The sequence below is a fragment of the Martes martes genome, assembly GCF_963455335.1.
Source record: "Martes martes genome assembly, chromosome: 2".
Lineage (NCBI taxonomy): Eukaryota > Metazoa > Chordata > Mammalia > Carnivora > Mustelidae > Martes > Martes martes.
In genome coordinates, this window is record NC_137889.1 from 49,613,461 (window position 1) to 49,629,483 (window position 16,023).

Consider the following 16,023-nt stretch of genomic DNA (forward strand, 5'->3'; position numbering starts at 1 on the left):
TGCTCATTGTTTTTATACACACACACACACACACACACACACACACAAATACTGATTTTTACATACATCCACTCTCCTTCTGAAAGAAAGTGAACTACATTATGGAGGTGAAGATACATTTGGTCCATTCAAAGCTTTGAATTTAACTTCCTTCCCTGTTTTCTGATGAATGATGACAACACTGATATTATTCTATTCAGACAAGTTAAAGTTTCTGAATGTTTGGGGACTAAAGGAAGTGGAATGTGCATTCCAGCGTCGTCTCACTCCCAGGCCTTCCCTTTCCACAAGCCAACTTCTTTCCCCTAGTGAGTATTTCCTGGGTCATGAAGGCTGACCTTTTCCATCTGGAATCAATCAGTCAACCCCTGACAACTTCCTGAAACACCTCACTCCATTTCCTGTTCTCCCCCCTTCTCTCTTTTCCCCTGGTTTGCTTCACTCTTCAAAACTGCAGGCCACAGCAGCTTAATGTTAGAGGGTCAGACACAGTTAGACTCCAAAACACTACACAAGGACACCTTTGACCTTCAAAAATCTTTACATCTTAGCTAAACAAATCAAGGTCAACATTTCTTACCATTACCTTGTTAACTATTTGTATGCATCTCTGCCAACGATCTTCTGATCATATAACCATCAGTACCACTTGCTCGCCTGAGCTCATGAGCTGATCTGTTTTCAAGGTAGCAAATTTAGTCTTGACAAAGGGTGCCGTTTTGGAGGTAGCCGAAACTAGAAGTCATGGGCCTTATAACAAACATATGGAGAATATTGCCGACAAAGGAACTTCTATGTCTCATCAGTGTCTCCTATCACCTAAACCTGATACCTGGTCTTTTCTAAAGCTGTCAGCCTCTCTTGGCACTGCCATTCTGCTGGCATGGCCCAAAAGAATGCCAATTAGGAATACAGATGTCTATAATTTGTGCGGGACGGACCCCCGGTTTTTGCTGCTGACACTGTGACAGCTTTCATTTGTTTCTCATAGTTGGTGTATCTGTATTTTAGCTCAAAGCTCCAAAGGGAAAGCCTGCAGGTCAGAAACCCAAGCTACCATAGATTACAGCTCTCCTCAACTGAGACATTTCAACACAAAAGCAATAACCCATGATACTCATGCAAATATTTTTTATGACATGGCACTTTAAAAAGACAAAATTCCAAGAGAGAGAAGTAGGGATCCTTTGAAATTGCTTGCATTTTTTTAAGCAGAAGTAGTTTTTCCAATTTTTGCGATTCCTTATTTTGCTTCGTGTGATCTCGAATTTTTAGTGAGTTTTCACACAGAGCAACTGGAGAGTGGCAGTGTAGGTTCCGTTCTGAATCATCCAATTAAAGGGCAGTTTTAGCCACATGAAGAAAAAGTCAGTAGCTCCCCTTGAAAAATACAAGACAGTTTTGAGACCAAAATCTACAACTGTGTTAGCAATCTGCTGAAAGTACTCGAGAAAACGGATTGGCTTTCTCAGATTGTTTTTTTTTCTTCTCATTATCTAAAAGTACTCCCATGTCCCTCACTCTAATAATTTACACGAAGCAGGAGCTGAGTTGTAAAGCGCTCTTTCCTGCCCATACAAGGCCACGGTGGGAGTTACTCTTTAGGTGGGCGCATCCGTTAATCTGTACAATCAGGTTTCCAATGGAGGAACGGCTCCTTTGGTATTGGAATGATAGCAGGCAACATGGGAACCCTTACCAACCTGACTTACTTACATAAAAATGCCCACCCACGGGGCATTTTTATGTCTCACTCTAAAATGTCTTCGGCTTTGTTGGAACATCACACTTTCAATTTTTTTTTTTTAAACATCTCTCTTTCTCCAAGCTATAACTGTATGATTCGGTTGAGTTACACAAGTCAGAGGAATGACCAGCTTGGAGTCTACCCCCAGCCAGCCTTTCTCAGCTCATGCCCAGGTGTTCCTACAAAGGCCTTACGTCTCACATAGAAGGATAAAGGAAAAAGAGAAGTCGGAATGAAAAATGTGTGGAATGACTACATGATCTGCTCTTTGAAACAGATGAGAATCCTAGCGTCTGTACCCACAGGAGAATAATTACACTGGGTTAGAAACCTTCCCATACAGATCAGAGTCCTTGCTTTGAAAACACACCCGATTCTACCATTTGGCGGACACATTTCCCCTCCGTTTCAATGAGGGTCATGTACCTTCCAGCTGAACGTGGGATCTTTGGTAGTTTAATCTCAGTAAAGCCCGGATGTGTAGCATTTAGAGCACACCTGAGGTGCAAGGCTTTCTGATACCTACCCACAAACACGCATCCACCAAGCTAAATAAAATGGTCTCGAAAATTCCTGTTATTTTGCCAAGTATGGAAAAAAATTCTTTATGACATTTTACATCTGGAAATGGAATTAAATTCATGATGTGCTTTTCCCTTATAACTGTTCAGTTGCTATATATGTTATTTCAGCTTTCCCAAAGCGTAACTATTATGTGGGATTTTATTTTCCACCTGTGGTAGGAGGAAAGAGACATAGAGACCATTAAAGGGACAGAGAAAAGCAAGACAGACTTCTGGTTGTGCTGGGCAACCAAGTCTGGAGTCTACACCATGAGGAAAAAATACTCCATTGGTGTTTTTATACACTGGCTAATTTTCGCATTCGGCAAGGGGACTCTGATGAAACGATTTTGTCTAAGCCTCCATTAATCCAACCCAGGCTAACAACAAACAATTGGCTACTGCAAATTGTTTCTCCCCACCACTTTATTCTTGGCACACATCGTATTTTCAAACCAGATTTAAAGCCTAGATTCTTCTTTGTTACTGGACTCCAGGGTCTCCAAAATTACCTTTAAACACCTACCCCACAAGTATGGATTTTTTCATCTTTTATTTTTTTTAAAGGAATTCCCAGAATTCTTAGCAATCACTGTTGTTTCATATTCCCTAAGGCTAAATTTTCTGTTCGTTTAAGGATCAAGTGCCAAACGAGAGAACACAAAGTTGATTGCTGTCGAGACAGATGTGGGGTGTGGGGGGGCTGCTCACACCAAGGGAGGGGGGACCGTGGCATTAATGATATAGCTCCTGAGAAGACACTTTCTTTAGTAAGAAGATAGCCCTATGTTTCAATCAGTCAGAGGTGGTTTTTGACACTCCCGGTGATGTTCCCAGTGACACGGTACTGCTGCGTGCAATGGAGACTCACAGAAAACATTGTCACGACTTCAAGGAGCTTACCAGGGAGTTGATGAAACATAACACTACACATAATCAGAAGAGATGACTAGATAGCAGTGCATAACTGAGGACTAAATTGTGTGGCCACCGTATACTCCAGGAGCCCAGAGGTGAGAAAAATGAACCTATAATGAAGGCGATGACCACCATTTTCATCAAGGAAATGAGATTTGAGAGAGGCCTTGAAGAGTTGAAAAAGTTTTGTTACACAACTCGAGGTCACTGAAATCATTCTTTTGGCACTTAAAAAATAAAATCTAATTGGCATAAGCGCAGTAGTTTACTGAAGACCATTTCCACTGGCACAATTTGCAAATTTGGCTTAGGATAGCCATCTTTTAAGAGTTTGCTTTTTAAAAACCAGTTAGAATGTGTACAAAAATCAAGTGGCAATTTTTTTCAACCAGCCTCTCATGTCATCAGGAAGCCTGCTTTACTACTAAATTTCCCCCATCTCAAAGGTCATACATAGACACTGGCTACATCTACCCTACCTCATTTTATTCCATTGAACCCATTGCTTTCCCCATCTAAAACTTATGCCAAGTGGGATGGTTATGGTCAAGGGCAGTATTTTACTAGCAAACATTTTGAGAGGCACAGGGGAGCCTTAACATATTTGATGTAGTTCTTGACTCGCTGGGCCATTCTCTTCCACCAAACCCTGCCCCACAGGGACCTCATGAATCACCTCTTGTTCATCAAAAACCAGGAGCATGTAGTCCCCTTAAGCAGCTACAAACCGATGTACTCCTATTGCAAAACTAAGAAAGCTTTGCTTTCCAGGAAGTTCTGCATCTGATTGTTCTGGAATGTGTTTGGTGTTAGGTTTTAGCACCCAAATTTGAGTCTCCTAAAATGTTTCAGCCTTTAAGCTTTGTTTCCACCTGCCTGAAATCTGACAAGCCCTTTCCCAAGAGTTACAGGCAGGCAGCTACTTTCCATTGCTTCTCTACCTTTTCTCCCATGAATAACTCAAAACACATTCCCTATGTGGGTTGGTTAAAATTTTTATCACCCTGATTCTTGTCCCCATTTGAGATACAAAAAGGCATGGGGTAGGGATGGCAGAAGGGTATCCTATGATAAGACAAAAGCTTGAAGTAACCCACAGAAAGCCTTCCCCAAGCTTAAAGCACTGGACTAAGGGAAATATCCTCAGACCCTCAGAGGGTTTTTTTTTTTTTTTCTGACTCCAAGTAGATAATTATTATTTCTCAGACTATCTGGTTTGTTTTACCGCCAGATAATGGACTCACCTGTTGATTAGAGAGGCCATAAGTCAAGTGATTTTCATTATGAGCTTTAAAACTGCTGCTCGGTAGCACAGCAACCTTCAAATGGTGCATGAGATCACAGAGCAGCTGGAGTAGCTCTTGAATTGAAAGATCTGAACTGAAGAGACCTGCAGGCAGCTGGAGCTGTATTAAATTTTTACCATTTGGAGTTAATTTAAACTCTCGTTTCCCTCTTCAATGGGTGTGAGAGAAACATTCAACATTTTTTATTTAAGGAAAATAGATGGTGGTGCCATTAAAAAGTTTTATATAAGAACTGGGGGTTTAAGAAATCATAAGGGTTTGTTGGATGGCTCTTGGCCCTGTTCCAAGACATGAGTAGCCGTGCCCTTTGCTCCTGTGTCGTTCAGTCAAACAGACTAGTGGCTAACGCCCCGCTGTGTGGACTGGGTGTCTTTGTCATCCACATTAATTTCCCCATTGTTTCCGTGCAGTGGCTGCATCCAGGCCCAAGGCCTCTCACAGTATCCCGCTACCCCACTGATGCCAGTTGGTGCTCACATGGCCTCACTTCCTTTCTTCATCCTGATAGAGATCTTTGAGTCTTCCATTCCCCTCTCCCCACCACCATGCACTGCTCTCTCTTCCTCAGACGTCTGACAGACCTGTTAGCTGTGTCCCCCAGCGGCACAACTCTTTCCCTCACCCCCTCCAAGGACCCTCAAAATCCCCTTTTGGCAGGCCCATCCTGGAGGCATGTGCAGAGCCCCCATAAACAAAAATCAGCTCAGCCCTGGTGTCCTTCCCTAGTCTGGCTCCCAAGATAACTTTTCTTTCATTGCAAATGTATGCATGTGCTCCCCATCTATCTTGACCTTTTATGTCTTGAGGCAACAGATGGCAAGACCTGCCAGAATATATTTCTCAGTCTTCTCCCTAGAAAAAGTGTATAAAAAATGACAATTTTGGTAGACCTAAACTAAAAATGGAATAATTTAGGGGTGAAGCTGAGACACACACGAGTCACTCAGAAAAGTTCAGCAAATGATGGTAAGAATCTTATCCTAACTACATGAAAGCTATAAGTTTGTAAATAAAGGAGTTTATTTAAAATTATTCTAGGGTTAGAGACATACCCAGGTGCATGCTCCTAATTCCAGAATGACTAATGGGCAAGTTGTTGCTTAGCTGTGTGGTGGAAAATACCCCAGGCCTCTACTGTGATCATGCCTGTTCAAAACAGTCTTGTTGGGGTGCCTGGGTGGCTCAGTGGGTTAAAGCTTCTGCCTTTGGCTCAGGGCAGGAAAATAACTGGCACCCAGGTCTTGAATGTTCTCAATACCCACTAAGTTAGTGATCTGCTGATATTAGTGTTGTGTTATAGCTGATACCACAGAAAACTTAGAAAACCACTGGGAAGAGCATCCACACTTACTATTATTATAATGGCAGGCATCCCTTAGATTCTACCTCAGCTGCCCATGACCACAGCACTGAGTTTCAGCACTCAGCACCAAGCCAACTGGCATCATGCCAGGCCCCGTGCTTCCAGACAGGTCACTTGAAGACCACAGAGAAGCGTAGCTAAGCTATGTAATTCGCTCATTTGTCGTATTCTCCTTATCTCCCCACTGGGAGGTAAGTCCCTCAAGGGCGGCGAATTAGATCTGTTTTGCTTGTTGATGTATCTCTAGCACCTAGGATAGTTCCTGGCACACACAGTGTCCTCAGTGATATCGAGTGGGTGGCTGGATACATGAAAGAGTGCATCAGTGTTTTCACCATGACTGGGAGTAGACCCAGTCGGCCTATCTCTGAAAATGAGTTGGCAACAATTGCCCAAATGTTACCAACTTCTGTGTTTTAAAACCTGAATGTGGGAAGTGACAATATGTTTGACTTCTCCTTGTTGGTTTGATTTTCTTCGGGATTTTCCAACCGTCTGCCCTCTATCCACAATGCAGAGAAATAAAGAATGGGGTTCATTATGTCTTAACAGGACCGTCAGCTTCAACCAGACGTAAATTTCTTTCTTTTCCTTCACTGAGCTGTTAATCTGGGTGTTTCCCCCAATTGTTCCATTTCAAAAAGGGCAGAAATGATTTTCTGCATGTATGGCCCATGGATTTTGATACTTTGGGGACCACAGAAATCTTTTCTTTTTTCCCTTTCTTCCTTCCTTTTTCCCCCTTCTCTCTCTTAAAAAAATTCATTTAGAAACAATTTATTGAGCTCTTCACAGTGGCAGGTATTATGCTAGGCATTGGGGAGAAATACAAAAATTAAAAAAAAAATATGTTACCCTCAAGCAGCACAGTCTCTTAGATGAACAATAATTGCAAGACAATGTGATTGATGGTGTGGGAGCAACATGTAGAGAATGGAACAACAGCCCAGAAGAAGGAGCCAACGAATCTGTCAGGGAGAGTCAGAAAATGCCCTGAAAAGTAGAATGCCATTCACGTATAGTCTTGAAGCATGAGTAAAAGTCACAAATTAGAGGGGGCGAAGGGATCTCAGGCAGAGGGGCAAATGTGTGGAAAGGTTCAAGTAATAGTCCACGTAACAGAAATCAGTGAGGTGTGCCACGTAACAGAAATCAGTGAGGGGTGGGTATACGGAAACAACAGGGGATGTGCCGGGTATGAAGATACTAATCAGCCATGCCTTTCCAAATCTGAGCTTTAGGACTGGACAAGGAAGAAGTAGAAGCAGGGACCTCCTTGTGTTCAGGAGAAGAGATAGACTTAGCATATACTTAGGAGGAGGAAGTGACACTTCACCAATAAATGAGGAAGGCATGGATCCAGAAAGCAAGTATTGAATTCTGCTATGAACATGTGCTCATTAGTAACCCAAGGGAAGATGCCTAGGAAGAAGGTAGAGTGGGATTTCTGCAGCTCCAGAGAAGGCTGAGGTCTAAGGATATGGATCCAGGAGTCACCTGGAACAGATGGCATTTATAAGAAGGTGGGAAGATTATCAAGTGAACTCCCAAGGGGACAGGTCCCCTTTGTAAGAGTTAAGTTATATGGAGGATGCCCATTTGGTAGATGAATTTCATTTCCTTAGGTCAGGGGACCGTGGAACCCTAAGAGATGTGGGAACACCTGACATTTTAAGCAAAGCTTGGCTTAAATGCAGCTTTTTATGGCAACAGAATCTATAGCTTTTACCAAATTTTCAAAAAGATCTGAGCTGAAAAAGGATTAAAACCTATTGTGTTTTGATAAATAGGTATATATATATATTTATATCTGAGATACTTGGACTTGGACTGAATTAAAGAGAGGTTTGTTTCAGGCTTGAAAAAAAAATTAATGTAATGATTTTGTTCTCATTTGGTCATTATGGGGAAAAGAATACAAGTTCCACAACTGTTTTGGGACAGGGGAAAGAAGAGAGGTGGGAGAGAAGAGGGAGTTTGTTTGGATTCATGATTTGGTAAGAAAAATTTCCTATTTCTATTTTGTTCTTAACAAATCTCTACAAAAGAATGCTTCAGATTAAATATATTTGATCAGCCTATGCCGTAGCTTAGCTGGTCAAAGCTCCTATCTAGGAAATATATTTGATCAATCATATAACAAAATGGAGGAACAAAGTAACTGTCTATATGGTTTTAAAGTATTATCTTTGTCATTCTGAATAAGATATGTATTTATGAATTTCCTAAGTTACTATTCCTTCAGATCCTCTCCCCATGATTACCTACAATGTTGGGTTTGGTTTCGTATTTTGAACTTGATCCAAGTCTCTCACTTGACCATTACAACACATACTCAAGACTTTCTTCATAGTAGCCTTCTCCACATAAAGAGTGTCCATTGAAGGTTATACTCTTAATAGAATCTGAGCACAGTATAAAAATTATCAATTATTTTGTACATCAAAGGGCACTATCAAGAAGGTGAGAAGACAGTCATGGAATAGGAAAGAAAATACTTGCAAATCACTTATTTGATAAGGAAGGGCCTGGTATCCCAAATATATATAAAAAAACTCTTACTCCTCAACAATAAAAAGATACATAACCCAATTTAACAATGAATAAAGGATTTGAACAAACATTTCTCCAAAGAAGATATACAAATAAAGGGCCAATAAGCACACGAAAAAAATGCTCACATCTTTAGGGAAAGACAAATCAAAACCACAATGAGATACCACTTCATACTCATAGGATGGCTAGAAATTAAAACAAAAACAAAAACAAAAACAAAAAAACAACCCCTAGAAAATAACAAGTGTTGGCAAAGATATGGGGAAATTGGAACCTTCATACATTACTGGTGGGAATATAAAATGATGCAGCCACTGTGGAAAACAGTTTGGCAGTTCCTCAAAAAGCTAAAGATAGAGTTAACATATGACTCAGAAATTCTACTCTTAGATATATTCTCAAGAGAATTGAAAACATATGTTCACACACCAAAAAGCTTGTACACAAATGTTCATAGCAGCATTATTTATAAAAGCCTAAAAGTAGAAACAACCCAAGTGTCCATCAACTGATGTAGAGATAAACAAAATGTGCTAATTTTTACAATGGAATATTATTCAGCCATAAAAAGGAATGAACTACTCATACCTGCTACAAGGATGAACCTGAAAACATGATGCTAAGAGAAAGAAACCAGACACGAAAATTGTATGTATTGTTGTATGATTTGTTGTATTGTTGACATGTATTATTGAATGATTCCAATTATATGAAATGTCCCAAATAGAAAAATCCATAGACACAGAAAGTGGATTCATGGTTGTCAGTGGGTGGGGAGAAAGGGGAATTGGGAAGGATGGGGTTTCATCTGGAGATGTTAAAAATGTTCTGGAATTGTATGGTGGTGATGGTTGCACAACATTGTGAATATACTAAAGGCCACTGAATTGCACAATTTAAAATGGTTAAAATGATGAATATGTTATATGAATTTTATCTCAATAAAAAAAAACCCAAAAGTTGCCAATTAATTTTAGTTCTATCCCCAAAATAAGACAATTAGGATCTACAAACTTAAAAAAAAATTCTTTCCCTTTCTTTGTAGAAGTCAAATATTTTCACATCGGATGAGAATCTCCCATCATTTTGAGATCAGTAGTATTTGTTCTAACGCTCTTAAAAGCTTGGGCACACTGAAACCTGAAACCGTTACTTAGTAAATAATGGAAGAAGTGTAGAAAATACAAGCATGTATGTGCTTAGTTTGTACATTTCCCAAATTTGAGAAAAATAAAATGACAAGACATTCTGTTAAAAGCCTCTTGAAATTGATGGGAGCATTCTCAAATTTAAAAGTCTTTGGAAGTGATGGTAGAGAATAGGGGGATAGGAATCCAAACTGCCAACCCCTCTTCCTACTTCTGTTTCTTCAGGAAGTGAAAGCCAAGCTTTGGCCATCAAGGTGCTCTGGAATCTTTTTGAATCTTGTACTTTTTTTGGACTAATATTATTTACATTTGCATTTGGAACACAAAACACCATCAACCTCCTCCCCGCACAATGCTCCCGTGTGGTCCCCAAGAAAGCTCATTTTATTTCTGCCTGTCCTTACACCGAGCAAAAGGGGAAAATTTGTACGACGGAGAGGAGGGGTTTGACTTTTTTAAGAGAGGCTGGTAATCATGTTAAATAAGTAACCAAAAATGTCCCAGTGTCAGCAAGGCTGCTTGATGACCATGACATGGGTGGGGAGGAAAAAAAAAATGACATGACTTTTTTTTTTTTTTTGACTAAGTCGTTTTCTCACCTTGTGTGTGCCCATCTCCCCCATGAACTCCTGAAGGACTCTGTTCCTAAGCCCCAGAAGCTCTCCGGGTGGCAGGCAGGAGCAGCCCCATGACTCGCGCAATCCTGTGCCAAATGAGTGTGTGTGACCCCTGGCTCAGAAATTATGAAGAATTTCAAAAAGCCAACAACAAGGCATCCACTTAGCAGCTGCCAATGGTGCAAACTCGTGGTCTGGTGGAAGGGGTTTGACCAGATAGACCCTCCTGGTTCCTGGTTCCACTGCACCCTGTGATTCGAGGCGAGTTACTAAACCCTCAGAACCTCACTGTTCTCACCAAAAATGTGAGTCTAATATCCCCATCCCTCCTGTGGCTGCCAGACTTTTTTTTTTCTTTGAAGTCTCAAGCTTGGATGCTATTGTTTAATGTGTTTTCCATGTTTCTACGGGGAAGGGCGCTCTCTATATTTCGATGGGGTGTACAAATGGCAGGAAAGCCTTTTGGCGGATTAAATAAGGGTCCTTCAAAGATTAAGGAAGGGGGCCGAGGGGGACTGCACTTCCTCTCATCTCCAACCTGACACACTTTGCCTCTCTCTGTGTTTTTATTAGCGCGTATCCTCGGTACATCAGTGGCAAGGGTGATGAAACCGGTGGCAGATTTAACTGCCAGGCAGCTGGGTCACTGTCCCGTGGGTCTTGTTGTCATGCTGCGATCTTAAAGTGACCACGGCTGTTCGGGCTGCTGCTTTCCCGAAGACTCCGAGAGAGACCACTGAATAGTTAATCGGTGGGAGAGGAAGGGAAGAGGCTGTTGCTTGCAGAGAGCACAGAGAAGCTGCTTTGAAAAATCCCAAAGTGGCTGAATATCAAGAACACGGGTCCTGCTGTGGGCAGCTGTGTGCGCGAAGGGCAGCCCGAGGGCTGGAAATCAAATCTCCAGCCTGGGTTGGTGCCCTTCCCCTGGGGCCTGGGCAACAGAGGCAAAAGGCCTAAACACTACAAAATGCAGAAACCCTCAACACAATCAGAGTTATCTGTATTGTTAGCAGCCTCCGTGAATAATGTTTTCTAAGGGGGGAAAAAAAAAGAAAGAAAGGAAAGAAAGTACTAAAGAGAGAGAAAACAGGACGACTTCTTTAACAGGGAGGAACAGCAGGCCCCTTACCTGAAACCTTCTCATGTCCCTTGGGTTTCCTGCTGTTTTCAAACAATTCTGATTGCACTTGAGGAAAAATTTTAGAAAGAATCTGTGAAGAGAAAGCAATGTGTTACATGGTGGAGTAAACATTTTTTAAGAGAAAATAGATCTGCATTATATTAGATTTGATGTGAAAGGGATTGTATTTCATGTCTGGGGAGTTTCAGCCGGCCCTGCCCGGGAGGGAACACCGCTGACCTTCTGCAATTTGCAAATTTGGATGTTTGCGATCACACGCCGGCTCCGGCACCGCTGAGGACTGCGAAGCGGTTCACAAGCTGGGCTCTGGTTTATATACCTGCCCCCCGAGTTGCAAGGGCACTCCGTCTCCCACAAATAAGGCTTCCAAAGCAGCAGTGACTCCTGCCGTGCAAAAATGTCTTGCTCCGGGGGGAAAAATGGCATGACTTCCCCCAGAATCCCAGGGTTTCTCACGCATGTGGCTTTCCGCCGACCACACGCACCTCCGCACTCACATATCTCACACGTATACCCCCCCACACAAAGGGCTCCTGGTCTTTTTAACCAATGTACACAAAATCAGAAAACAGTAACGTGCCATCCAAAGGCGGGTCAGTCCGTGCAGGTACACACTGGGGTTTTTAGGACTCATAACAAGTGTGAATGTCCTCTCAGACCTTCTGCAGATTACCGGGAAAAATACAAAGTCACCGAATCACAGTCTGAGGTTATCACTCGTCGTGAGGCATATTGGTAAGCCAACCGTCTCTGAAATAAACTATTTGTGCAATTTCTAAATTGGGCATCTTTAATCAGACAACTACATCGAACCAGAAAAATGGTAGAGGTGACCTTTTCAGCCATTTACCTATTTAATGTTTGGGATTTTTTGTTTCAAAACACAATAAGTTTTTCATTTATCTCACTTGCAGAGTCCTTTTCCTTAAAAAAAAAAAAAAAGAAAGAAAGAAAGAAAAGAAAAGAAAAAAATCCAGCTTTTGCAGTGTTAAAGTCCCAGGTGAGCTAGGCCTATTTCCCTTTCTGTTACTATGACAACGAAATTTTACCGCAGTCCCAAAGTCCCTCCAGAACTCTCACATCCATGCCTTGAATTAGAACTTTAAAGGAAAAGATATACATTTTTTCCCCAGGATTTACTAACAAAAATAAGTAGAAATCAACAATGCTTCCAAAAATTCTATTTTAAAGCAACGGCTGGTGAGATGTTCTCTGGGTGACCTTCTGTTTATTTTTTATTTTTTAAAGAATCACACAAAAGAATTGGACAGTGCTCCAGTTAATTGTATCTAGCACTTAAAGAAAAAAATATCTGATGGAAAGATAAACAGTAAATGATCAAGGAGGAGAGAATGGGAACTGTGTTCTTCAAAATGGTTTCTGTATATGAGGATGTTTTACTCTAGATTTGCTAAAAATATTTGGCCAACTGCTCCTGACCCTTAGCTACAAATAAAGGTGGGGTAGGAATTTGGAAATAACAGCAAAGATTTTGTTCATGATATTATAACATCTGCTTTTCCCTTCTCTCTGTTCATCTTGGCTGGGCCGGGAGGTTAGGCATGACTTCCTGTGCCATGAAGGTATCCGGGTCTTCACCCGAGCTACCTCTGGAGTGACAGGGCAGAGGACTGCTCCACGCTGCTTTATTGTTTGTTTGTTTGTTTGTTTGTTTCCTCTTGCTCCGCACTGCTTTATGCAGTGTTCAAATTCACAACCTGCTTTCGCTTCCTAAAGTGCTGTGAAACGTCTTCCAGTAGCACTCAGAGGTTGATCACAATGCAAACATTTTATTTTTCTAAAGGGAAACGTCCTTGCACTTGTGCATTTACAGAAGAGGCGGCTAGAGTCACTCACAACCCACGGAGATGCTCTTACGATATGCTTAAAACTTGCTTTATTCTCACTCAGGTCTCCCTCCGAACAACAGCCCCCACTCCCACACCACATCTATCCTCCAACACCACCAAGTGTGATTTACACCTCTTCCCTTCCTAAAGCCAAATCGAGTGCCTTTTCTTACTGAGTCCTTGATTTGGGGAAAGTTTTGCTTCGACTGAGCTCATTATAATGCACTGCCCGTGTTTGATACATTCCCTTACCTACCCGACCCTTTCTCTAAAACATATCTGGCGAAAACATTACTGTTCGTGAAGACATTATTAGATGCATGGTGTGGAAGGTGGAAAAGTGCAAAAGAAATACATGTTTACATGAAATCAAATTGATTTAGGGAAAGAAGGGGCCTGCTGAAAGGCTCGATTCAGTTTCAATTAGGACCCTTATCAGTTCTTCGGGTGGAAAATTTTGACTCTTTTGCTGGCCTGGAGTCTAAGTCTGTAACCTGCCCAGCCCCTGCACACTAAGGATATAACCTTCTGTTCATAAAGGGGAAGAGAGCGGCAGAGGAAGGAGGGATATGTAGGGAGAGAGAGAGGGAGAGAAAATTCTCTTACACTGTATACTGCTTCCTAAAAGAAGACATAGCTGCTTCTAAATGGCTAGTCCAGAAATTATGACCTGGATATTTTATATGTGAGCCTAAAAATTAATTTAAAGGAGTCCTGGGGGTTTACTGCTCTCTCCAATTTTTTCTCTTCTTTTTACTGCTAGCTTCCACCTCCCTCCCTTCCACCCACCCCTCCGCCCACATGCTCAGGGGCTCGATACAGAACCCTTTACTAACTATACCATCCATTAACCACAGGGTGACTTGCAGGGAACAAATCCCCTGGGCCTGGATCCCTCCGAAGCCAGAGCTGCCTGGGAAATGTCAGCGCTTTGCGCTCAGAAACGGGAAACCCAAATGAACTGCAAGATTCAGACCAAATGTGCAGATTCTCATCAGGCTGGAAGTTGTTATTTCCACTTTCTCCAAACAATGTTGACTACATAAATATCATAACCACTTAGCACAGTACACTTTGCAAAGCTTCTGATCTCATTCCTTAGGAGTGGACACACCAACAACGACAGGTTTATCCTTGGTCTCTAGATACACAGGAGTAGAGAGGTGGGATCAAAATGTGAACTCAAGCAGCACATTGCAACCTGGTTCCTAGGTCAGCTGGGGTGATGCAATGAACCAAAGGGCATTTCTTCACTCCACAGATATGTATGACATGCCGCGCGGTAGTCTAGTCTTGACCTGAGACAACTGTGTAACCAAATTAGCTCACTTCTCTGGGCCTCAGCTTGTTCAACTGGGTCTAACTGGCTTATTGCTAGGGTTCTTCTAACATTAATATTCTGTGATGGCAAAGAAAAGTGTGTAGAGTTGAGAGCCTCCAGAAATGACTACACTGAGGGAAGAAATCACTGAAGACAAAAAGACCATGATTTGCTGCAGTCCAAGGGGGTGTGTGTGCAGGGTTTTCTGAAAGGTAGGTCAAACCCACTGATCTAAAGTGGTATGGAAAAAAGTAAGCAGGGACAGCTGATCGGTGGGCAGTGGGGCATTTTGAGTGACACCTTGGTCAGAGCAGGCAGTCCCTTGGGGCTTGACAGGCAAACTGTTGAGTGACCATCGTCTTAGGCTCCCTTCTACATGCTTCTGAGGCAGGAGAAGGTGGCTCAGGAACATCACCGATCAGAGCCATCTGTGTCCCTGCTCACCATCCTGTGTGGGTCCAGCAGCTGAAGGGTCCAGGGATCACAGAGGAGATCCTTCAAAAGTTTGTCAATCATCTACTCTGTGCCATACCCTGAGGCTAGGTGGAAGTACCTCATATACAATGCGCCATTTTTTTCTTACAACAACTTTATGACTGATGAATCATTTCACAGCTAGGAAAAACAAAGTCACCAAAAATTTAAGAAATTTGCCCAAGATCATACAGCTTGTCAGTAGCAGAAACACGGATTTGAACCTGGGTCTTTCTCACAGCAAGCTCCATCTGGCAGTCTGTTTCCTGAACCAATTAGATTGTGGTGACAGTTGCACAACTCTGTGAATACATTAAAAGCCATTGAACTGTACACTTTAAATAAGTGAACTTTATAGTGTGTAAATTATATCTCGATATAGCTGGTTTTAGAAATTCAGAAAACGGTCTAAAAGAAAGAAGAAAGGAAAAAGGAAGGAAGGAAGAAAAGAAGGAAGGAAGGAAAATCACGAAAAGGAGAGGGATGGAGGGTGAGAAGGAGAGAGGAAGGGAGAGAGGGAGAGAGGGAGGAAAGAAGAAGAACAACGTGAAGGATTCTGGCTTCTTGAAGAGTGAGAAGACTATAGCATCCCAAGAAGAAAACACTAGGTCAAATATAGTTGCATGGAAGTAAATGCCTACTACTGAAAATCCTTGCTGAATTAATTGATTTAACCATTTGAGCAATTATGAAGTGTATAGTATGTTCCATGAAGGTTCAGACACCATGGCATATAAGATGGACCCAATCTTTGCCGTCATGGAGCCCACTAAAAAGCTATTCAAAATATGCTTCTTCAGATTCTGAGAGGAATCTGGAGACCCCTGAATATGGGTCTAAGATTTCAGGGGACTGCCCAGCCACCCAGAAATTCTTTCTCTCGCAATCTCTGGAATATTAGAACACATAGCACTGTTCGAGAGTAGAATGAAAGTTCCTAGATGGGTCTAGACGTGTCCTGGGCCCTTCCCAAACAGACACTAAGATTCAATCTAGTTGCACAAATAAGGTGAAAAGT

General features: G+C 41.9%; 1 protein-coding gene across 1 annotated transcript in view; it reads right to left on the bottom strand.

Moving 5' to 3' along the window:
- Positions 1-16,023, bottom strand: part of EBF2 (EBF transcription factor 2) — a 187,243-nt gene that overhangs the window by 42,976 nt on the left and 128,244 nt on the right. The window contains exon 7 of the mRNA XM_080796779.1: positions 11,349-11,430. Coding sequence (XP_080652905.1) covers positions 11,349-11,430 — 82 coding nt within the window. The remainder of the gene's footprint in view (positions 1-11,348; positions 11,431-16,023) is intronic.